This window comes from Tursiops truncatus, chromosome 4 (assembly GCF_011762595.2).
Source record: "Tursiops truncatus isolate mTurTru1 chromosome 4, mTurTru1.mat.Y, whole genome shotgun sequence".
Classification (NCBI taxonomy): domain Eukaryota; kingdom Metazoa; phylum Chordata; class Mammalia; order Artiodactyla; family Delphinidae; genus Tursiops; species Tursiops truncatus.
Genome location: NC_047037.1, coordinates 75,585,416 through 75,609,998, shown reverse-complemented (window position 1 = coordinate 75,609,998; position 24,583 = coordinate 75,585,416). Strand labels below are relative to the sequence as shown.

General features: G+C 35.5%; 1 protein-coding gene across 5 annotated transcripts in view; it reads left to right on the top strand.

The window, feature by feature from the left end:
• Positions 1-24,583, top strand: part of SEC22A (SEC22 homolog A, vesicle trafficking protein) — a 75,226-nt gene that overhangs the window by 18,533 nt on the left and 32,110 nt on the right. For all 5 annotated transcript variants that reach the window (XM_073804165.1, XM_019923115.3, XM_019923116.3 and 2 more), the window contains exons 3-4: positions 2,700-2,863; positions 4,026-4,220. In XM_073804165.1, the coding sequence (XP_073660266.1) occupies positions 2,700-2,863; positions 4,026-4,220 (359 nt within the window). The remainder of the gene's footprint in view (positions 1-2,699; positions 2,864-4,025; positions 4,221-24,583) is intronic.

Genomic DNA, 24,583 nt, shown 5'->3' with positions numbered 1-24,583 from the left:
TTTTATCCCAATTCAAGTTATTGTAAGATATATTTGAATGCTAATGACATGTCAAAGAATTTTGATAACGGCAGGGAAGATTATTTTGGAAAGGGAAAAGTACTTGGGAAAATCATACTTTGATTTTTGATTTAGTTGTCAATTTTGTAGGAAAATACAGTATGTTATGACTAAACTTTTTTGACTGTGACCCATAAGAAGAGATGCATTTTACTTTGTGACCATTACGTAACATACAAATAGGATAAACAAAAGTTTTATGAAACAATAAACATTCTGGTATTTTCTGTTGTATTCTATTTCCATTTTTAAGAAAACGCTGTGTGTAATTCACTGAACTAATTTTATGATCCGCTAGTGGGTCACAACTTGCAGTTTGAAAAACGTTGCATGAAATGACTATGTGTTAAGTGGAACTTCAGAAAGGAATTCCAGGTTATTCCAGAAGCATAAGATCAGCACAATTTCACTAGTAGTATATCCCACACTGTTAATAATAGACAATTAATAGGTGCGAACCCCACATCATTTGGCTGCCTTGGATGGTCTTTTAAGAAAGAAAGATATATGTACATTTGCTTGCATATGCATAAACTCTCACCGGAAGGATACATACGAAATTAATAACATGAGTTGCTAGAGGGACAGAGAACTGGCTATCTGAGCAGAGGTGGGAGTAAGACTTCAAGTATAGTATTTCCTTTCATTTTTCATTCTTTTAAAATTTGAGTCATGAATATATTTATTTTAAAAGTTAAATTAAAAATAGTAAATAAATTCTGCTACTACGGTATTAGAGAAAAGAGGGGAGAGGGGGACTCCAACATGGATCAGGGTTTGGCAGTAAAAATTGCTTTGATAGATTAGCAGTGTCTGGCATGGGAGTGGGAGTTACAGCCTGTATGCTCTGTTTGCTCCACTTGATCTAGACCAGAGCTATGTTGATAGTACCATGAAAGAATGTTTAAGTGACTCATTTAAAAGGGTTAATTTTTGTCCCATACTCTGCTTGTTACAGGGGAGTGTATACTTTACTTTAGAAAGTTTTTTTTTCAATAGAAGATGGTTAATTTAAACATTTTTGTTTTTAATTTTTAACTTGTTATTTAGAAATACTTTCAAACTTTCAGAAAAGTAGTACGAATAAGAAAATTACAAATAATACTTGTTCCCAGACTCACCTCTTGTTAACATTTTACCCTATTTGCTTTATTGTTTTATCTGTCTACCTATCTATCTGTCTGATTTATTTTTGTCTGAACCATTTGAGAGAAACTTACAAATACCATGCCTCTTTATTCCTAACTACTTCAAAGTGTATTTTCTAAGATTAGGGGTATTCTCTTGCTTGACTATAGTACAGTTATCAGGTCTATTAAATTTAATATTGATACCATACTTTCACCTAAACTACTGTACCGCCTGTTTTCCGTTTTTGTCAGTTGACCCAGGAATATCCTTTACAGCATTTTTCCCCCTCTCTGGCACAGGATCCAGACTAGGGTTAGGTATTACATTTAGTTGTGTCTCTTTAGCCTCCTGTGATCAGAAACATTTCCAAAGCCTTTATTTCTTTGTTTACAACACTGAGGTTTTTAAAGAATACAGCACCCCCATCCCTCTTTAAAGAAATAGAATGTTGATTATTCTGATGTTCCTTCATGATTAGATTCAGGTTATGCATTCTTAGCCAGAATACTACATAGCTGACATGTCTTACTGAGGCACAGGAAGCCCATCTTCCCCTCATTAGTGATTTTAGAGTACTTGGTCAAGGTATTGTCTAGTTTCTACTGTATAATAAATAGAGTAGAATTCCCTTGCAGCCAATAAACAATCCATGGGAAGACATTTTAAAGCCATGCAGAATCTCCTGTTCCTCACCAAAATATCCACCTAGATTTAGCATCCATTGATTTTACTTGCTTGATCCAGTTTTTGCTCTGTGGGTTGCAAAATGCTGCTTTTTCCAGTTCTAACACTATCTCCACATTTACCAGGTATCACTCGGCATTCTGCTGTGAACTAGTCTTCCTTTCTTCCCTTTTGTTTGTTGTTATGAACTCATAAATTCTCTTCTTTCCCCCTAATGATTCATAATTCATTATTATGTGAGTAGAGGATTTGATGCTGGGGTCAGTGGATGACTTTAGGAGGTCAGTAATCACCTGACCTTGAAATTGTGTGCCAGGTTCTGGGTTGTTTCTGGGGAGAGTGTCCAAAACTTTCATCAGAACCTCTAAAAAGTTCTTGATTCAAACAGTGTTAAGTTCCACTAAGTTGAAGGGTTGAAATGTTAAGCTGTTACCCTTATCTGTTTGAATAGTCTTTCCTGATTTCTACCCCAAGTGATAAGTAACTGAAGTGTTAGAATCATAATATGTGTCCCTCTCTAGATACATTTCACTTTTTTTAAATTAATTTTTATTGGAATATAGTTGATTTACAATGTTGTGTTAGTTTCTGCTATACAGCAAAGTGAATACATTCCACTTTGTTGTCTACTGTTTTTAAATTACACCTGAAACTAGTATCATATTTTGGTTCCTTTAATTTTTTTTTGCTGAAATATGTAATAAATGTTAATATTGTCATTGCCTCTGTAGCAGCAGTTTATGGTGTATAGAGCCAGTCTTCTGAAGTAACGAATTACCTTGATTTAATTTGAAATTTTAAATCCAATGTTTTTTACACTGTAGTTTTATTAGCTCTATGGGAGTGAGCTACATGATGTTGTGCACTGAAAATTACCCAAATGTTCTGGCCTTCTCTTTCCTGGATGAGCTTCAGAAGGAGTTCATTACTACTTATAACATGATGAAGACAAATACTGCTGTCAGACCATACTGTTTCATTGAATTTGGTAAGGGCCTGATTTTCTTTTCTTTTTCATTATCCTGTCTCCATTCAGTCGTAAATGATTTTTCATCTAATACTGAGGGGCAGAGGGAAAACTCAGAAAAGTCTGCTAGCTTGCTTTTGACAGAATAATTTGACAAATGGTCTATAAATTATGGCAACCTCTTCATTTAGGTGCCTCTTAAAAAAATTCTGTTTCAGCTGTGTAGAGGATCCTGATTATTGGTTCAAAGAATTAATTCCAGAGGTTAATTTTTCAGTGAGAAATTTATAAGCTAGAGGTTCAGAGTTTTGTCTTTATGTGATAGTATTTTTAGGCTGCTTAATGTAGAACAGAGGTTGGCAAACATTTGTTGGAAAGGACCAGATAGTACAATTTTAGGCTTTAAGGATCATTTGGTCACTGTCACAGCTACTCAGCCCTTGCTATTATAGCTTGAAAACAGCCATAGGCAATACATAAATGAATGAGTATAGTTATATTCTAATAACATTTTATTCACACACAAAAAAATCAGCAGGCTAGATTTGGCCTATAGACATTAGTTTGCTTGACTCCTGATGTAGAAGAGGGAAAAAAAGTAAATTCAAGGTGTAAATAGTGAAAATAAAATCGGAAGAAATTTAGGAAATGTCTTTTATTGTTTTCATTAAATTTTTTCTTTAAAACATCTGTCCTAATGGTGTAAGCAATAAATAAGAAAACAGATTTATATGAACATGCAATTTACAGTGTATGTTTTAATGTAATTACAACTGGTAAATACTGACAGACTTAATATTTTATGAGATCTGAATCCCTATAAAAATGAAGACTTTGGTTTAAGTTTAAAGGGAGCTGTTTTTGGTTTTCTTGTAGAAGCTCAGAGTAGTTCCTTGAAGTGGATATAATAGTAGAAATATTCTCACAGTCATGTAATATTAAATCCTTAGTATATTTATAATTATTAATTTCTAGAGTATATAATTTCTAGTGAGAAAAACTGATGATGCCATGATATATTAACCATAAACACAAATAATATTAGGACATTCATGACAGATTGAACAGTTTGGGATAGCAAATTAAACCGTTTATCGCAAACTTTACTGTCCATAAACATCACACTTTCAAATGATTTAATTAACAAATGACTGCAAGGAAATTTATTTTTTATTTTACATAGATAACTTCATTCAGAGGACCAAGCAGCGATATAATAATCCCAGGTCTCTTTCAACAAAGATAAATCTGTCTGACATGCAGATGGAAATCAAGCTGAGGCCCCCTTATCAAATTTCCATGGGTGAACTGGGGTCAGCCAATGGAGTCACATCTGCATTTTCTGTTGACTATAAAGGTGCTGGTAAGATTTCTTCTGGTGAGTTCTGGATCTCAATTACTTCATTTAAAAAATATTTTCTAAGAACCGAGGAACTCTTAAAAATGAATTAATTTAGTCTAAAACTTTAAGTACATGAGAGAATGTAGAAGTTCAAAGTAATCATTTCTCCCAGTGTTTTATATAGTCATCTCTCAGATATGTGACTAATCAGCAATCTCAATGGCTTTTCAACAGCAATCTCAAAGGAACTCTTTGCTAGGGAGACATTGAAGAAGATTTCTTGGTACACATTCTTCTAGAAAAGAGTAATTTGTTTGTAATATATACCTATAGGCATGTAAAGTGCTTTGCATTATGTAAAAATGACTACATTCAAGGTTAGGGTTCTTGACTGTCACAGCACATGTGATCATCTACTCAGACATCCCCTCCCAAACAAGGAAAACAGTTCTCAACAGTTGGGACATGTTGAAAACTTCTGCTTAAAAGTGGAAACCCTTGTTATTTTATAAGGTAGCATATGCCGTTGTTGAATTGCTTATTTTAAAAATTCTTTCGTGTATTTTGAGCTAAAATCTGTTCCCTATAATGCTAACACTTGTCTAAGTTCTGTGACTTATCCCTCCCTGACTTCAGCTGTACCAGAACTTTGAGGTCAGCAACTCTGTGTCCTTTCTATCCTTTTAGTCTGATTGACTTCATATAAAATATCCCCAGTTTCCTTAGCCTTTGGTAATTTGAAACCCTCCTCATCCTGGAAGATTCCTCTTTATATGCTTTTGTTTGTTGGTATTCTTTAAAAGTGGCATTTAAGGCTGAACAGAACACTTCATATTTGGTTTGATTAATACAAATTATGGGAGAAAAGGGGAAGCAGATTTCACTAAAATGATCCAGTTAGTCAGGAAACAAGTAAACAAGCAAATAGCAGTAACAAACCCTGGGGGAGAGGAGGTGGATCAGTACTTAGAGTTGTTAAAATATGTTATCTAAAATGTCCAGTTTTCAATTAAAAAAAAATTACAAGACACGCAGAAGAAAAGGAAAGTATAATTCATACACTGGGGATGGGGTATGGTGGGGAAGGCAGGCAATAGAAACTGCCTGAGAGAGTGATCTGATGTCAGATTTAACAGACAAAGAGTTCAAAGTTCAAAGCCATTATAATTTTCTTCAAAGAAGTAAAGAAAACCATGATTAAAGAAGTAAGGAAGGTATGATGGTGATGTCACATTAAATAGGCAGTATTAATAAAAGATAGAAATTATAAAGGAAAAGAACCAGATTCTGTAATTGAAATTGAAATTCTGGAATTGAAAAGTACAACTGAAATAAAAAATTAACTAGTTGGGCTCAACAGTAGATTTGAACCAGCAGAAGAAAGAGTTAGTAAACTTGAAGATAGATTGAGAGAGATTATCCAAGTCAAAGAGCAGAGAGAAAGGTGAAGAAAAATGAATAGAACTTCAGAAAAATATGGGGCACTATTAAACACACTAACATATGCATGATGGGAGAACCAGAAGGAAAGAAGAAGAGAGGGGAGCAGAAAAAGTATTTGAAGAAATAATGGCTGAAAAGTTTCCATTTACTCAAAAAATGTTAATCTATTCCAGGAAGCTCAAAGAATTCCAAATAGGATACATGCAAGAGATCCACAAATAGATGAATCATACTAAAAATTCTGAAAGACAAAGGCAAGGAGAAAATCTTTAAAGCAGCAAGAGAAAAACAGCTTGTCATTTACAAGGTTTACCACAACAAAATTAACAACTGGCTTCTCAACAGAAACAATGGAGACAAGAAGGCGGTGGGATAACATGTTCAAAATATTCAAAGGAAGAAAAAAAACCTCAACCAAGAATCTTGTATTCAGCAAAGCTATCTTTCAAAAATGAAGGTAAAATAAAGATATTTGCAGATAAGCAGAAGATGAGAGAATTTGTTGCTGGCAGACTCACCTTAAAAAAATACTGACAGTAGTTCTTCATATTTGAAAGCCAGACCTAAACAATAATTTGAATCCATACCAAAAAAAAAAAAAAAGAGCAATGGTAAAGGTAATTATAAAAGACAGGAAGAATGCATTTTCTTCCTTCTGCTAAGTGATTTAAAAAGCAATCATATAAAACAGTGTATATATATCATCTCAATAGATTCAGAAAAAGCTTTGGACAAAGTTCAACACTCACTTATGATAAAAACTCTCCAGAAAGTGGGCTTAGAAGGAACCTACCTCAACATAATAAAGGCCACATTCAACAGACCTACAGCTAACATCATACTCAGTGGTGAAAAGCTGAAAGCATTTCCTCTAAGATCAGGAACAAGACAAGGATATCCACTCACCACTTTTATTCAACATAGTTTTGGAAGCCCTGGCCATGGCTATCAGAGAAGAAGAAGATAAAAGGAATCAAAATCAGAAAAGAAGAAGTAAAACTGTCACTGTTTGCAGATGACATGATACTATACATAGAAAATCCTAATAATGCTAATAGAAAACTGCTAGAGCTCATCAATGAATTTGGTTGCAGGATACAAAATTAATAAACAGAAATCTCTTGCATTCCTATACACTAACAATGAAAGATCAAAAGAGATTAAGGAAACAGTCCCATTTACCATCACATTGAAAAGAATAAAATACCTAGGAATACCTAAGGAGGCAAATACCTAAGGAGGCAAAAGACTTGTACTCAGAAAGCTATAAGATACTGATGAAAGAAATCAAAGATGACACAAACAGATGGAGAGATATACCATGTTCTTGGATTGGAAGAATCGATATTGTGAACATGACTGTACTACCCACAGCAATCTACAGATTCAATGCAATTTCTATCAAATTACCAATTGCATTTTTCACAGAATTAGAACAAAAAATTTTACAATTTGTATGGAAGCACAAAAGACCCTGAATAGCTAAAGCAATCGTGAGAAAGAAGAACAGAGCTGGAGGAATCAGGCTCCCTGACTTCACACTATACTACAAAGCTATAGTAATCAAAACAGTATGGTACTGGCACAAAAACAAATATAGATCAATGGACCAGGATAGAAAGTTCAGGGATAAACCTATGCATCTATGGCCACCAAATCTATGACATAGGAGGCAAGAATATACAATGGAGAAAAGACAGCCTCTTCAGTAATTGGTGCTGGGAAAACTGGAAAACTACAATGTAAAAGAATGAAATTAGAACACTCCCTAACACCATACACAAAAATAAACTCAAAAGGGATTAAAGACCTAAATGTAAGGCCAGATACTATAAAAAACTCTTAGAGGAAAATATAAGCAGAACGCTCTCTGACATAAGTCATAGCAAGATCTTTTTTGATCTACCACCTAGAGTAATGAAAATAAAAACAAAAATAAACAAATGAGACCTAATTAAAGCTTTTGCACAGCAAAGGAAACCATAAACAAGACGAAAAGACAACCCTCAGAATGGGAGAAAATATTTGCAAACAAAGCAAGTGACAAGAGATTAATCTCCAAAATATACAAACAGCTCATGCACCTCATTATAAAAGAAACCAACCCAACCAATCAAAAAATGGGCAGAATATCTAAATAGACATTTCTCCAAAGAAGACATACAGATGGTCAACAAACAAAAAGATGCTCAACATCATTAATTATTAGAGAAATGCAAATCAAAAGTACAATGAGGTATCGTCTCGCACCAGTCAGAATGGCCATCATCAAAAATTCTGCGAACAATAAATGCTGGAAAGGGTGTGGAGAAAAGGGAACCCTCCTACACTGTTGGTGGGATTGTAAATTGGTACAGCCACTATGGAGAACAGTATGGAGGTTCCTTAAAAAACTAAAAGTAGGGCTATCATATGACCCAGCAATCCCACTTCTGGGCATATATCCAGAGAAAACCATAATTTGAAAGGATGCATGCACCCCGATGTTCATTGCAGCGCTGTTTACAATAGCCAGGACATGGAAGCAGCCTAAATGTCCATTGACAGAGGAATGGATAAAGAAGATGTGGTACATATATACAGTGGAATATTATTCGGCCACAAAAAGGAACAAAATAATGCCATTTGCAGAGACATGGATGGATCTAGAGATTGTCATACAGAGTGAAGTAAGTCTGAAAGAGAAAAACAAATATCATATAATATCGCTTATGTGTGGAATGTAGAAAAATGGTAGCAACGAACTTATTTGCAAAACAGAAATAGAGTCACAGATGTAGAGAACAAACTTATGGTTACCAAGGGGGGAAGGGGGGTGGGATGAATTGGGAGATTGGGACTGACATATATACACTACTATGTATAAAATAGATAACTAATGAGAACCTACTGTTTAGCATAGGGAACTCTACTGAATGCTCTGTGGTGACCTAAATGGGAAGGAAGTCTTAAAAAAGAGTGGTTATATGTATACATATGACTGATTCACTTTTCTGTACAGCAAGAAACTAACACAACGTTGTAAAGCAACTATATTCCAATGAAAATTAAAATAGCAATGTATATACTGTATTTTGGTGCCTGTGACATATAGAAATATAATACATTTTCTAACAACAGTACAAGGGAGGTGGATGGTAGCAAAGCTGCATTGGGTTAAAGAAATGACTCCATACAGTAATTTGATTCCACAGGAACAAATGAAGAAAGCCAGAAATGATAAGAATTCATATTAACAAAACCTACAAAAATATAATTGTCCTTTTTTCTCTTAGTTTCTTTAAAAGACATAAAATTATGTAAAGTAATAATTATAACAATGTATTTTAGGGTTTATAATATTTATAAATGTAATATATATATGTATCACACATATATTCAGCAATGCCACAAATATGGGAGAAAGGAAATAGAGCTATATAAGAGTAATGTGTCTATAGCTCACTTGAGTTAAGTTAGTATAAATCTGAATCTGTTTCTGATAAATTAAGGTGTATCGATAGATGGTAAATCCTAGAGCAGCCACTAAGCAAATAACTCAAAAAATAGTGAAAAATCATTAAAGAAAAATACTTCAGTATGAAATATTCACTTATTGCAATTGTAGCAGTAAAGGAGGAATAGAGCAAAAAGGCATGAGAGATATCAAAATAAGAATGGCAGATATAAATCTACTGTCTCAAAAATCACATCATATGTGAATGGATTTTAAAAATGTGAATGGATGAAACATTCTAGTCAAAAGTTAGAGATTTTTAAAGTGGATTAAGAAAAAACAAAGATACAGATAGATTGAAAGTAAAAGGAAGAAAAAAGTTATATAATGCAAACAGCAACCAAAAGAGAGCCTGAGTGGCTATTTTGATATCAGACAAAATGGACTTTAAGACAAAAATTCCTGCTAGAGACAGTGGACATTTTATAATGATAAAAGAATCAATATATTAAGGTATAACAATTATAAATATATATGCATTTATCAACAGAGCCCCAAAATACAGAAAGTAAAACCTGTCAGAAGTAAGAGCACAATGGGCAATTAAGCAGTAATAGTTGAAGACTTAAATACCTAACTTTCAGTAATGGGTATAAATGGGTAGAAGATAAACAATGAAATAGAAGACTTAACACCATAAACCAGCTAGATTTAACAAACATCAATAGAACACTCCATTCATTATTAGAAAATACATTTTTCTCAAGTACACATGGAGCATTCTCCTTATGCTAAGCCATTAAAACAAGACACTTCATAAATTTTTTTTTTTTTTTTTTTGCGATACACGGGCCTCTCACTGTTGTGGCCTCTCCTGCTGCAGAGCACAGGCTCCGGACACGCAGGCTCAGCGGCCATGGCTCACGGGCCCAGCTGCTCCGCGGCACGTGGGATCCTCCCAGACCGGGGCACGAACCCGTGTCCCCTGCATCGGCAGGTGGACTCCCAACCACTGCACCACCAGGGAAGCCCCACTTCATAAACGTAACAGGATAGAAATAACACAAAGTTCTTTATCCACAATGAAAAGAAATTAGAAATTAACAGGGAAAAAAATTGGGAAGCCTCACAAATATGTGGAAATTAAACAATACACTCCTAAATAAGTATACATTCCTCTAATAATAATAATACACTTCTTTTTCTTCAAAGAAGAAATCAGGGGACTTCCCCGGTGGCACAGTGGTTAAGAATCCGCCTGCCAATGCAGGGGACATGGGTTCAATCCCTGGTCTGGGAAGATCCCACATGCCGTGGAGCAGCTAAGTCTGTGCACCACAACTACTGAGCCTGCGCTCTAGAGCCCACAAGCCACAATGGCTGTGCCCGTGTGCCACAACTACTGAAGCCCACATGCCTAGAGCCCGTGCTCCGCAACAAGAGAAGCCACTGCAATGAGAAGGCCGCACATCACCATGAAGAGTAGCCCCCACTCGCCGAAATTAGAGGAAGCATGTGCACAGCAACAAAGACCCAACACAGTCAAAAATAAATAATTTTTTAAATGAAATAAAATATTCATCACATTAAAAAAAAAAAAAGAAATCAGAAGGGGAATTTAGACTTTGAGATGAGTGAAGATGAAGACACATCATACCAAAACTTATGAGATGCAGCTCAAGCTGTGCTTAGAAGAAAATTTTTAGCTATAAATATCAGCATTAAAAAAGAAGAAAGATCTCAAATGAATAACTTAACCTTCCACCTAAAGACACTGGATAAAGAAAAGCAAATTAAACCTAAAGCAATCAAAAAGAAGGGAATAGTAAAATTTGAAGCAGAAATAAATGCAAATGAAATAGGAAGCAAAAACAATAGAGAAAAATCAATGAAATCAAAAGCTGGTTCTTTGAAAAGATTAACAAAATTGACAAACCTTTAGTTAGACTGACCAAGAAAAAGAGAAATTTACTAGATACAGACATGAAAGAGGGGCCATTTCTACTGACCTTACAGAATAAAGGATTTTAAAGGAACACTATGAAAAACTGTATGCAAATGAGTTAGGCAACTTTGATGAAATGGACAAATTCTTAGAAATATGCAAACTACAGAAACTCAAGAAGAAATAGATAATCTTAATAGATCTATAACAAGAATAGAGATTAAATTAGTAATAAAAAACTATTCACAAATTCCAGACCCACGTGGTTCTACTGGTGAATTTTATCAGTTAAAGAGTTTACCAATTCTTTACAAAATGTTCCAAAAAATAGAAGAGAGAGAATACTTTTCACCTCATTTTATGAGGCCAGTATTATTCTAATACCAAAATCAGATTAACACATCACAGGAAAAGAAAACTACAGACCAATATCTTTTATGAACACAGATACCAAAATCCTCAATATAGTACTAGCAAACCAAATACAGCAGCATATAAAAACCATTATACACCACGACCAAGTGGGATTTATTCCAGTGCTGCAAGATTGGTTTAACTTCTGAAAACCAATTATTGTAATACATGATATCAATAAAGTAAAAAATAAAAACCACATGATCATTTCAATAGATGAAGAAAAAGCATTTGGCAAATTCAGCAGCCTTTAACGATAAAAACACTCAACAAACTAGGAATAGAAAGGCGCTTTCTCAACTTGATGAAAAGTATCCACGAAAACCCACAGCTAACCTCATACTTAATGACGAAAGACCAGATGCTCTCCTATAAGATCAGGAACAAGACAAGGATGTCTGCTTTCACTACTTCTATTCAGCACTGTATTGGAGGTTCTAGACAGTGCAGTTAAGCAAGGAAAAGAAAAGTCATCTGGATTGCAAAAGGAGAAAGAAAATAGCTGTGTTCACATATGATATGGTCTTGTATATGGAAAATCCTAAAGAATCAACTAAAATACTATTAAACTAATGCATCCAGTAAGGTTGTAGGATACAAGATCAAAATGTAAAAATCAGTCGTATTCTACTATCAGTGGACAATCTGAAAATGAAACTAAGAAAATCCTAGCAACTACTGGCCAAAACAAGACATTATGCTTTCTGTTGTTTGCAACTAAAAAGAAAGAAAATCTCATACACTGAAAACTACAAAACATAGGAACAAATTATAGAAGACCTAAATTAATGGAAAGTAAAGTAGTCCTGTGTTCATGGATTAGAAGACAGTATTGTTATGATAGCTAGACTCCTAAATTGATACACAGATACAATGAAACTCTGAAAAGTCCAGTGCTATTTTTTTTTTTTTTTTTTTTTTTGCGGTATGCGGGCCTCTCACTGTTGTGGCCTCTCCCGTTGCGGAGCACAGGCTCCGGACGCGCAGGCTCAGCGGCCATGGCTCATGGGCCCAGCCACTCCGCAGCATGTGGGATCTTCCCGGACCAGGGCACGAACCCGTGTCCCCTGCATTGGCAGGTGGACTCTCAACCACTGCGCCACCAGGGAAGCCCCAGTGCTATTTTTTTGTGCAGAAATTGACAAGTTGATCCTAAAATTCATATGGAAATGCAAGGAACCAAGAATAGTCAAAATAATCTTGAAAAAGAACAAAGTTGGAGGACTCACACTTCCAAACTTGCTACCAGGCTAGGTAATCAAGACTATGTAGTTCTGGTGTAAGGATAGACATATAGGTCAACAGAATAGAGCTGAGAATACAGAAAGAAAGACTTACATTATGGTCAATTCATTTTTAAGAAGAATGCCAAGACACTGTGAAAGAATAGTCTTTCAACAAATGATGCCGGGACAAGTGGATATCTACATGCAAAAGAATGAAGTTAGGCCCCTACTTTACAAAATGTGTTAAAACTAACTCAGAATGAATCAAAGATCTAAATTTAACAGCTAAAACTATAAGATGCTTGGGAGAAAACTTAGGTGTAAATCTTTGCGATTTTGTATTAGGCAATTTTTTTTTTTTAGATTTGACACCAAAAACACAATGAAAAAAAAGTAGACAAGGTAGACCTCATCAAAATTAGAAATTTTGTTCTTCAAAAGACACTCAAGAATTTGAAAAGAGAATTCACAGACACGGAGAAAATATTTGCAAATCATATATCTTCTAAGGCACTGTGTCCAGAATATACAAGTAACACAACTCAAGTAACAATACAACAATTCAATATTAAAATGAGAAAAGAATTTGAATACACATTTCTACAAAGAAAATGTGTGACTAGCACATGAAAAGATGCTGAACATTATTGGTCATTAGTAAAATGCAAAGCAAAGTGATAAGGAGATACCACTTCACACCCGCTGGGATGACCATAATAAAAAAGACAGACAATAACAAGTGTTGGCAAGGATGCGGAGAAATTGGAAACTTCTTATGTTGGTGATGGGGTTGTAAAGTGGTGCAGCTGCTTTGGAAAACAGTTTGGAAGTTCTCAAAAGGCTAAACATAGTGTTACCATATGACCCAGCAATTCTGCTTCTGGGTACATACCCCAGAAATTGAAAATGTATGTCTAAACAAAAATGGGTACACGAATATTCATAGCAGCTAAAAAGTAGAAATAACCCAAATGTACATCAACTGATGAATGAATAAACAAAATATGACATATTCAAGCAATGGAATATTACTAAGCAATAAAAAAGGAATGAAGTATTGATACATGGTACAACATGGGTGAAATTAAAAACATGAAAGAAGTGAAAGAAGCCAGATACGAAAGGTCACATATTTATAATTCATTTATACAAAATGTCCAGAATAGGCAAATCCATAGAGACAGAAAGTATATTAGCAGTTGATGGGAGCTGGAGGGAAATAGGCAGTGATAACTATTAATGGTTATGAGGTTTCTTTTTAAGGTAATAAAAATGTTACGGAATTAGATGATGATTGTACAAGTCTGTGAATACACTAAAAACTTCTGAATTGTACACTTTAAAAGGGTGAATTTTACTGTAGTTGGATTATATTTCAGTTTTTAAAATCAGTAATAAATGAAGGGGTTATTACTTTGAAGACGTCCAGTAATGATGGAATAGGTAATTCAGACCAACAGTCCCGCTAAATACATGTGGGAAAGCTAAATGGAATGTATATATTATATAGAATGTATAGGTCTAATATAGAATTAATCTAAAATATAATCTTCCTGAAGTCTTTGGAGATCCAACAAGATTACTAAGAATTACTAGGATACAGGGGAGAATGGAGGCTCAGGGAGATGAGCCCAATGTTTGGAGCTACTTTTCTTTTTGGAACCTTTACCAGTTCTGAAGGGAACTGCTGATGGCCTCTCAAGACTTGGGAGACAGGGATTAGAGCAGAGCCCACCAAGGTGGTGAACCTCATGAGCAACCCTTCAGCTCTGGGTTACGATTTTGCATGTTTGCACTCTAGGAGTATAGGTAGACAGGAATATGAAGTAGGCTTTTATCAGGACTACAACTTAGTTTTGAATCATATTGGTCTCTAAAATTGGATTGAGCTGATTACACAGTGCTTTGTTCCAGAGATCCTGGCAGAAGCAAACAAATAAATTTCCTGTAAGAAATAGTCTCACAAGCTTCAAATTATGTCTACAACAAGATTTTGAAAATAGAATGGCAAACAATCAAAAATAACCAGGCTCCTGAAGAGACTAGACTGTGAATGCAAACTATTAGGAACACATATGCATGCGTGTGCACACACACATGGTCTCAGGAACCATGGAAGCCAGAAGACAATGATGTCTTCTAAAGGATAAAAGAAAATAACTGCAAATGTAGAATTCTGTGCCTAACAAAAATATCCTGAAAGAATGAAGTAGCAAGAATGGATATTCTTGCATTGTTCCTGATTTTGATGTTACCAGGGAAAGCTCAGTCTTAAAGAGTTAAATATAATATGATGTTAACTTAGGGTTTATACTGATGCCTTTTTACCAGGTTGAGAAAATTCCCTTATATTCCCAGTTTGATGAATTCGGTTTTTATCAGGAACCGAAGTTGAATTCTGTCAAATGCTTTGTCAGAATATTTTTTGTCTGCATTTATTGAGATGATTGTATGATTTTTCTTTTTAAAGTCTTTATGTGGTAAATTACATTGTTAGCTTTTCAAATGTTAAATAAACCTTGCAGTTCTGTGATAAACCCCAGTGGGTCATGATGTGTTATCCTGTTTATATATCGTCAGATCCAATTTGCTGAAATTTTGTTAAGATATTGTATCTGTATTCATGAGGGAATTGGTTTGTAGTTTTCCTCTTTTGTGATGTTTTTTGTCTGGTTTTGCTATCAGGAAAAAACTGGACTCATAGAATAAATTGGGAGGTATTCCCTCTACTTCAAAATTTGAGAAACGTTTCTGTAGAATTTTTATTTCTTCTTCTTTAGGTGTTTAGTAAGTGAAGCCTTTCAAGCTTTTGGTTTTCTTTGTGATGAGGTTTTTAACCACAAATCAGTTTCTTTGGTGAATGTAGGGTTATTCAAGTTATCTGTTTCTTCTTGATTGAGTTTTAGTAGTTTGTTTCTTTTAAGGATTCTGTGTATTTCACCTAAGTTATTGAATTTTTTGGCATAAAGTTTGGCATCAGTCTTACTAGAGTTTATAAATTTTATTGATTTTCTTAAAGAACCAGCTTTTGCTTTCTTTGACATTTTATTGTTTTTGTTTTCTGTTTCATGATTTATGTTCTGATGTTTATTATTTCCTGTCTTTTGCTTCCTTAAGGTTTAATTTGCTTTTCTTTTTCTAAGTTATGAAGGTAGAAGTTGAGGTCACTAATTTCAGAACTTTCTTTTCTAATACAGGCATTTAGTAGTATGTATTTCCCGCTAAATATTGTTTTAGCTAAATTTCATACATTTAAATGCATTGTATTTTCACTTTCAGAATGCTTTTTAATTTCCCTTTTGATTTCTTTTGCTATCCATGGATTTGTTAGGAATGTGTTGCACAGCTTTAAATATTTAGAGATTTTCCAGATGTCTTTCTGTTAGCTGATTTCAAATTTAGTTTCATTGTGGCCAGATACCAAATTTTGTATGATTTTAATCCTTTTACATTTATTGAGACTTGTTTTATTCCCTCAGAGTATAGTCTATCTTAGTCATTTTTCTGCGTTCATTTGAAAAGAATGTGTATTCTACTGTTATTGGGTAGCTGATCACCCAATATAATATCAGTGATTAATATCATTTAGACCAGGTTGGTTGATGATGTTCAAGTCTTCTATAACTTTCTGATTTTTCTGTCTACTTTGTTAATTATTGAGAAAGGGGTGTTGAAATTTCTGACTATATTTGTGAATTTATATTTTTCTCCTTTTAGGTCTGTTGTTTTTATTTTGTATATTTTAAGTCTTGTTAAATATTTAGTATTGTTTTGTTCTCTTGGTGCATGCACACCTTTGTCACTTTGAAATTACTTTCTTCATACCTAGTAGTATTCTTAGCTCTGCAGTCTACTTTATTAATATAGCCATGGTATCTTCTTTTTTTAAATTAATGTTGGAATGGTATGTCTTTACCATCTTCTTTCTTTTAACATTTTTGTGCTTTATATATATATATATATATATATATAAAATTTATTCTATTGAAGTATAGTTGATTTACAATGTGTTAATTTCTAATGTACAGCAAAGTGATTGAGATTTTTATATATATATACACACACACACACACACATTGTTTTTCATATTCTTTTCCATTAAGGTTTATCACAGGATGTTGAATATACTTCCCTGTGCTATACAGTAGGACCTTGTTGCTCATCCATTCTATGTATAATAGTTTGCATCTACTAATCCCAAACTCCCAGTCCATCCCTCCCCCACCCTCCTTCCACCTTGGCTACCACAAGTCTGTTCTCTATGTCTGTGGGTCTGTTTCTGTTTCGTAGATATGTTCATTTGTGTCATATTTTAGAATCAACATATAAGTGATATCATATGGTATTTGTCTTTCTCTTTCTGACGTATTTCACTTAGTATGGTAATTGCTGTAAATGGCATTATTTCATTCATTTTATAACTGAGTATTCCATTATATATATTATGTACCACATCTTCTTTATCCATTCATCTGTCAGTGGATATTTAAGTTGCTTCCATGTCTTGGCTATTGTAAATAGCACTGCAGTGAATGTTGGGGTGCATGTATCTTTTCGAATTATAGTTTTGTCCGGATATATGCCCAGGAGTGGGATTGCTGGATCATATGGCAACTCTATTTTTAGTTTTCTGAGGAACCTCCATACTGTTCTCCAATTTACATTGGTGCATACTGCACCAATTTACATTCCCACCAACAGTGTAGGAGGGTTCCCTTTACTCCATACCCTTTCCAGCATTTGTTACTTGTAGACTTTTTAATGATGGCCATCCTGACCCATGTGAGGTGGTACGTCATTGTAGTTTTGATTTGCATTTCTCTAATAATTAGCGATGTTGAGCATCTTTTCACGTGCCTGTTGACCATCTGTATGTCTCTTTGGAGAAATGTCTATTTAGGTCTTCTGTCCATTTTTTGATTGGGTTGTTTGTTTTTTGTTATTCAGTTGTATGAACTGTTTGTATATTTTGGAAATTAAGCCTTTGTTGGTCGCATCATTTGCAAATATTTTCTCCCAGTCCATAGGTTGTCTATTTTTTCGTTTATGGTTTCCTTTGCTGTACAAAAGCTTGTAAGTTTGGTTAGGTCCCATTTGTTTATTTTTGCTTTTACTTCTGTTGCCTTGGGAGACTGTTGTGTCTTTATATTTAAAGAGGTTTCTTTTAGGTATCAGGTAGTTGGGTCTTTTGAAAAAAAAATCCAATTTGACAATATCTGCCTTTTTATTTAGGTGTTTAGATCATTTATATTTAATGTGATTATTGATATGGTTGGGTTGAAACCCACCATCTTGGCTATTTGTTTTCTTTTTATCCTTCCTGGTTTTGATCACTTTTCTCTTTTCCTGCCTCTTTTTTTTTTCGGTACGTGGGCCTCTCACCATTGTGGCCTCTCCCGTTGCGGAGCACAGGCTCCAGACGCACAGGCTCAGCGGCCATAGCTCACGGGCCCTGCCGCTCCGCGCCATGTGGGATCTTCCCAGACCGGGGCACGAACCCGTGTCCCCTGCATCGGCAGGAGGACTCTCAACCACTGCGCCACCAGGGAAGCCCCTTCGTGCCTCTTTTTGTATTGGTTACTTTTGATCTGTTTTCTGTTCTTTGTTGGCTTACTTTACCTCCTTATTTCATTTGTTTGTTTTTGTGGTTGCTTTGGGTTTTATCGTATATATCTAACATTTTGTGGTAGGGCCACTAGGTTCTGCCATGGCTAACAAGCAAGCCAAGAATTAGTTCTCAAAATGAAAACAGGTTTTGCCTAAGGGCCGTGTCATTGCTTCAGAATACCTGGAGCCTCTTTTATGATTCTTCTTTCCAGGTTTGCAACAGGCTCAAAACATCATCCCTGTTTTCCACAGATATTTTGAGCACCATTGGATCCATGGGTCATAAGCGCTGAGTGGCAGGATGTCCTGTATTGAAGCCTGGATCCTTCTGTTGCTCTGGGCCCTCCTCAACCATTGTCGTTTAGTAAATAAGTTGGAGCATCATACTGAAATCTAGAAAGGCATATGTTTCTAGAAGTATATGTTTTCTTAGTGCTATGAGTTGAAAGGTGCAACTTGATCTTTACTTTCAGTGTACTCTAGACCTTTAACTACCTGAAACTTGACTGAGGTTGTAGACTTTTCTAATTTTGTGATTTTTTTTTTTTTTTTTTTTTTTTTTGGTACGCGGGCCTCTCGCTGTTGTGGCCTCTCCCGTTGCGGAGCACAGGCTCCGGATGCGCGGGCTCAGCAGCCATGGGTCACGGGCCTAGCTGCTCCACGGCATGTTGGATCTTCCCAGACCAGGGCACGAACCCATGTCCCCTGCATCGGCAGGAGAACTCTCAACCACTGCGCCACCAGGGAAGCCCTGGATTATTTTTTACCCTCTGGCATATACATGTCATCCCAAGGTATCTAATCTAAGGCATATACTGTCTGTTCTTCAGGTACTATCAGCATGAGGTCATCAGTAAAGTAGATTAATATAATGTCCTATGAGGTGTTAAGATGTTAGGTCCTTTGTAAGTGAAGAGTTAGCAAACTTTTTCTGTAAAAGGCCAGGTAGTAAAGGTTTTACAGGCCATATGGTCTGTCTTTCAGCTACTCAACTCTGCTGGTGTAGTATGAAAACAACCATATACAGTATGGAAAAGAATAGGTGGAGCTGTGTTGCAGTAAAACTTTATTTACAGAAATTTGTGCTAGGCTGGATTTGGCCTATGGGTCGTGTCTGGCAACCCCTGCTATCGACTAATCAGTGGCACATAGTTGATATAACCTGGTGGCAATATCATAAATGTACTGATATCTCTACTAAGTAAAAGTAAAATGCTTCTGATTTTCTCTGTTTATTAGGATAGAGAAAAAAAAAGTGTTCAAAGATTAGTACCTATGTGCCAGGGAATTAATTGATTTGTTCCACATGGAGACCACATCTGGTAAAGCATGTGCAATTGGAACCTACAGTAATCTGTTGTCATCCTCTAAGATGCACCCATTTTGGAGACAAACTAGAGAGTTAAAAGTTTTTGAGTATAATAGGAATCACCATACATGTGTCTTTTTAAACAAGCCTTGGATGGTGGCACTGATCTCTGCAGTTACCCCAGGGATTAATGTTTTTATGATATTTGGGTTGGGGGAGCTCCAAGACTTCCATTGGCCTTTCTTTCTCAAATATTTTTAATTCCATAGGCTTGGCAGTTGCTAAGAATATATGTCCATTAACATACACACTCAGGATCCAGGAGAATTACCTTAATTTGGGGTAGGGGTCCAACTTGACCTACTAGGAGGCAGACTCTGCTAGAAACTCCTTGTATTACTTGACATCCGTAAGTCTCCACTCTGACCTGTAGACTGCAGTGGTATCTTGGATAACCAAATAGGAGATACTTGAAAAATGGGGAGAATCTGGGATTTGTTATGGTTTTAAGAAAGAGAAAGAGAGAGAAGTCTAAAGAAAGAGAAGTTTTTAAAGTAATTCACAATTAGAAATTATTTTAATATTAACTTTAAATTTGTTTTTAATTCAGACCAGGCCTGCATAATATTTTCTGTAGTCTTCCAGTTTAAATATACTTTCCTGTTTTACAATTTTGTTTCCTAAATAAATTTACTTTATTTTGGAATCTGGTTAATAGGTATTTGATAAACCTTATTTTGCAGACCTTTTTCTCTGTTATAATATCTTACTTTTGATTTCTTTTTCTTGTATTTCTTGACTTTTTTTCTTTCCTCTTCCTAACCTTGTGACCTGTCTCTCCGCAGTCAGGCATAAATTTTTTTTTTTTTTTTTGCCATATTATTATTTTCTGAAGTCTACAGATGTTCTGCTGGGGTCAATATGTTGAATAGTATGTCCTCTTTTACTTGTTTTCTTTTTAAAACATTTTATTATAGAAAAATTTAAACATATATCAAGTAAACAGAATATTATAACTAACACATCACCTAACTATAATAACTATATCAACATTTTGACATTCTTGTTTTATCTATACCTCCATTCACTCCCCACTTATCCACTTGATAATTTCTACAGTTCTTTCTCTTTTTCTTTTTTAATTAATTTTTTATACAATTTATAAAGGTTACTTTCCATTTGCAGTTATTACAAAATATTGGCTATATTCCCCATGTTGTATAATACATCATTGAGCCTGTCTTACACCCAGTAGTTTGTACCTCCCACAGTTCTTTTTTAAGGGAAATTTGCACATATTGAAATGTATAAATATTTGCTATATGGTTTCAACAAATGGATACAGTTGTATAAACCACACTGTTTCAAAATGTAAATTTTACTGTTATTCAAGTATGACAAGGCCAACAGATTAGGAGGCAACAGCTGTTGAAAAGATAGTTCTCATGGATCCCAAGAGAAGGGAGCACAGCACCAGCAGCCACATGGGGAAGTGTCAGTGAGAGTCAGGAGGCAAAGGGGCAGGAGGGAAATGTGGGCAAGAGCCTTTAGTGTGATTTCCCCAGGAAGGAACTGGAGAGGCAGAATAAGCAAGTTTAGGATTGACTAGTTTGAATACTTTTATTGAGCTGTGGGACATAGGGCTCTTTGTCTGATACCTGACCCTGCTGTGATTTGGGCAGGGGAATAGTGGCCCTGAGTGTGAGAACCCCATAGAGCAGATAGTTAGGAGTGTCATCGGCTCCAGATTAGGGGTTTGCTTATGAAAGGCACTCTTGCAGGCGAGTTGTTTGCTATCTCTAGGAATTAGATAGTCCTGGGACGGGCAGTCCTCTGATGTCAGCAAGGCCCCAAGATGTCAAAGTACCAAAAATACAGAGTAAAAAACCATGATTAGTACACTCCCCTATCACAATGTAGACCATTTCCATCTCCTCAGAAGTTCCTTTGTGTCCCTTCCCAGTCAGTCTCTGCCCCACTCCAGACAACCGGTGTTCAGATTTTTTACTTTAAATTAGTTTTATTTGTTCTAGAACCTGATATAAACAAGATTATATCATGTAATTCTTGTGTTCCGCTTCTTTTGCTCAACACGTCATATGTATGTGTTGCTTGTCTCTTTAGTTTGTTGCTCTTTATTGCTGAGTAGTAGTCACTGTGTGAACATACCACAATTTGTTTATCCAGAGTGGATAAACATTGGACATTAGCTTGTTTCCAGTTTTTGGTTATTGTAAATAAACCTGTTATAAACATTCATCTTTTGTTGACATATGTTTTCATTTCTCTTGAGTAAGTATTAGGAGTGGAATTGCTAGGTCAAGGGTTAGGTGCATGTTTAACTTTTTATGAAACTGCCAGGTTTTTGAAATAGTTGTGCCATTTTACATTCCCACAAGCAATGTATGAGAGTTTTGATTGCCCTGTATCCTCACCAACATTTAATGTTGTTATTCTTTTAAATTTTATATCCTTTAAAATTAAAAAAAAAACACTTCCTGAAACCCTGAACTTCTTAATACCCTTTTCTCAGTTTCTTTGACACCTCTATTTTTAAGATAAATACTTGGTTAATCAGCCTTTTTTTTCAATCTATACAATTTTCTAGACAGTTTGTCAGTTGCCTGAAAATGCTGCTGTATTTGGCTGGTACCCCGCAAGGCAAGTAGATTTCCCAGTCTCTTTCTCTTACACATACACACACACACCCCTCACAATCTAACAAGTATTTATTGCTTTATTTTCTCCAAAGTATTATGCTAAATATTGTAGGGCATTTTATAAAGATAATAAGCACATTATCTGCTTTCAAGATGGGAAAAGCAAATAAAAGTCAATAAGTAAAATACAAGGTAGAATGCAATACATGCTCTAAAAGAGATAAAAAGGAAGTAACACTTCTGGACCTTGGAGCCTTGAAGGACATGCAGGTTTTGACAGGTGGTGATGATAAGAAAGGGCCTCATAGTGAAAAGAATAGTGTGTTTTTGTACCATACAATTAGTCTCATTTAGTCATAATTTAGTAATAAATTATGCTCATTTAGATAGAACTGACTTGAAATCTCTCTCTAATGTTCGAAAACCTTTTTCTCCAGGTATTTTGGGCATCACTGAATAACTGCACCTTCTGAACTTTATCTTTGACTCAGAACATAGACACGTATTAGGATGAGGTTTGAGGGTTAGAATGGTACCATCTTTTTGAATCCTCATTATGACTGTTCTGGTACTCTGTTTCACCAATTATTTTTCCTTTCTCTTGATTCTTCTATTTCATCTTCACTGAATTTTGTTGTTACACCTATAAATGTATTAAAATCTCCCTCCTCCACCCCATTACAGGGGGAAAATAACTCTTTTTCAATCCTATTGTATCTGTCAAGCTATCATCCTGTTTTCCTCTCCTGTAACTGCAGAAGTGTTCACTTACTGCTTCTATCTCTTACCTTCACCAGTTATTTAACCTTTTGCTGTCTGAATTTTGCCTTCAGCCTCTCTTCTGAAACTATTTTATGAAGGGTCGAAACCATCTCTTAGTCAATAAATCTAATCTTTTTTTTTTTTCTTTTTCAGTTCAGATTGTCTTTGGCCTGTCTACAGGCTTTGTAAGTCATGTCTTTCTTCTTGATGGTCTCCCCTTCCTAGGCTTCTGTGGCTCTTTCCTTTTCTGGTTGTTCTACATCTGTCTTCCCTGCCTCCTCTTCCTCCCTTTAAAGGTAGTGTTTACCAAGGATTTGCCCTTGGCCCACTTCTTTCATTGGTAATCTCATCCGAACCCGTCCCATCATATGCAGACCTCATCTGTTTCTCCAGCTCACTGCTTTTACATTACATTCTTCAGTTGCTTATTAAACATGCCTCACCATCACTTCAAGTTTGATATGTTTAAAATATCTCCATACTCGATCAAACCTGAGTTTCTTCCACTGGGCCTGTTAATAGCACCCTTATCTTTCCAATCACCCACACTTCAAACCTTGGCATTTTCCTTGATTTTTTCTCTTTTGTTTCCCACATCTAGTTAGTTGCCAAGCCTAATAGCTTTAGCCTCTGTGATCTCTCTCCCCTCTTTCTTCTTCTCGACTTCTACTGTCACTATCCTAATTTAGGTCCTCATTTCAGTAAGTCTTTTGCAATGACTCCCTCATGAACTTCCTAATACAGAATTGTAGAAAGAGCGTGGGCTTTTCAGACCCAAGTGCTAACTGTGAAGATGGCACTCACTAGCTGACTGGCTTAGAGCAAATTGTTTAACCTCAGTTTATAGATGAGAAGATTCAGACACAGAGAAGTTAGTCATTCTTAACCTCGTGAAGTACTCTGTTTTGAAGGATAAATGGGACAGTGTATACCTAGTGAGAAGGCACTAAAAAAATATTATTTATCTCTCCCTACTTTTAATCTCTTTACAACCCATTAACAGATTAATATTCTTTAAGCACAGCTTTAATCGTCAATCTCTTGCTCTTCCGTGTTTCCCCATTGTCTAATTTGCCCCTCATTTTTAGCCTAGTGTTTCAGACTGTTAATTTGCTTCAGCCTCCCTTTCTGACCTTATTTCTTCCTACTCTTATAAACATCTTTTTGAGCAAAACAAAACCAGTAGCAATGCCCCATAGCAAAGTGGTTAAGAGCATGAGTTCTAGAGTCAGGCTACCTAGATTTAAATCCCAGTTCCTTTACCCAATTTGGGCAAATTTCTCAATCTCCCTAAACCTTAGTCTCCTGTCTGAAAAAACTAGGATAACTATACTGCCTACTGCATTGGGTTCTTGGAAGGATAAAATGAGATTATGTATATAAAGCAGTTGGTGCCTGGCACATTGAAAGCAGCCACTTTTAGAAGGATTAGTAGAAGGAGTAGCAGTAATAGTTTTTGTTGATGCTGTTATTATTTGCTTCTCCCATTTCCATCTCCAGGCTATTCATATGCTTTTCTCTGCATGGAATGCAGTTCTTCCCGTTTGTACCTGTCTAAATTTTAACCATCTTTAAAGATCTCCCTTGGTTCTTGTGT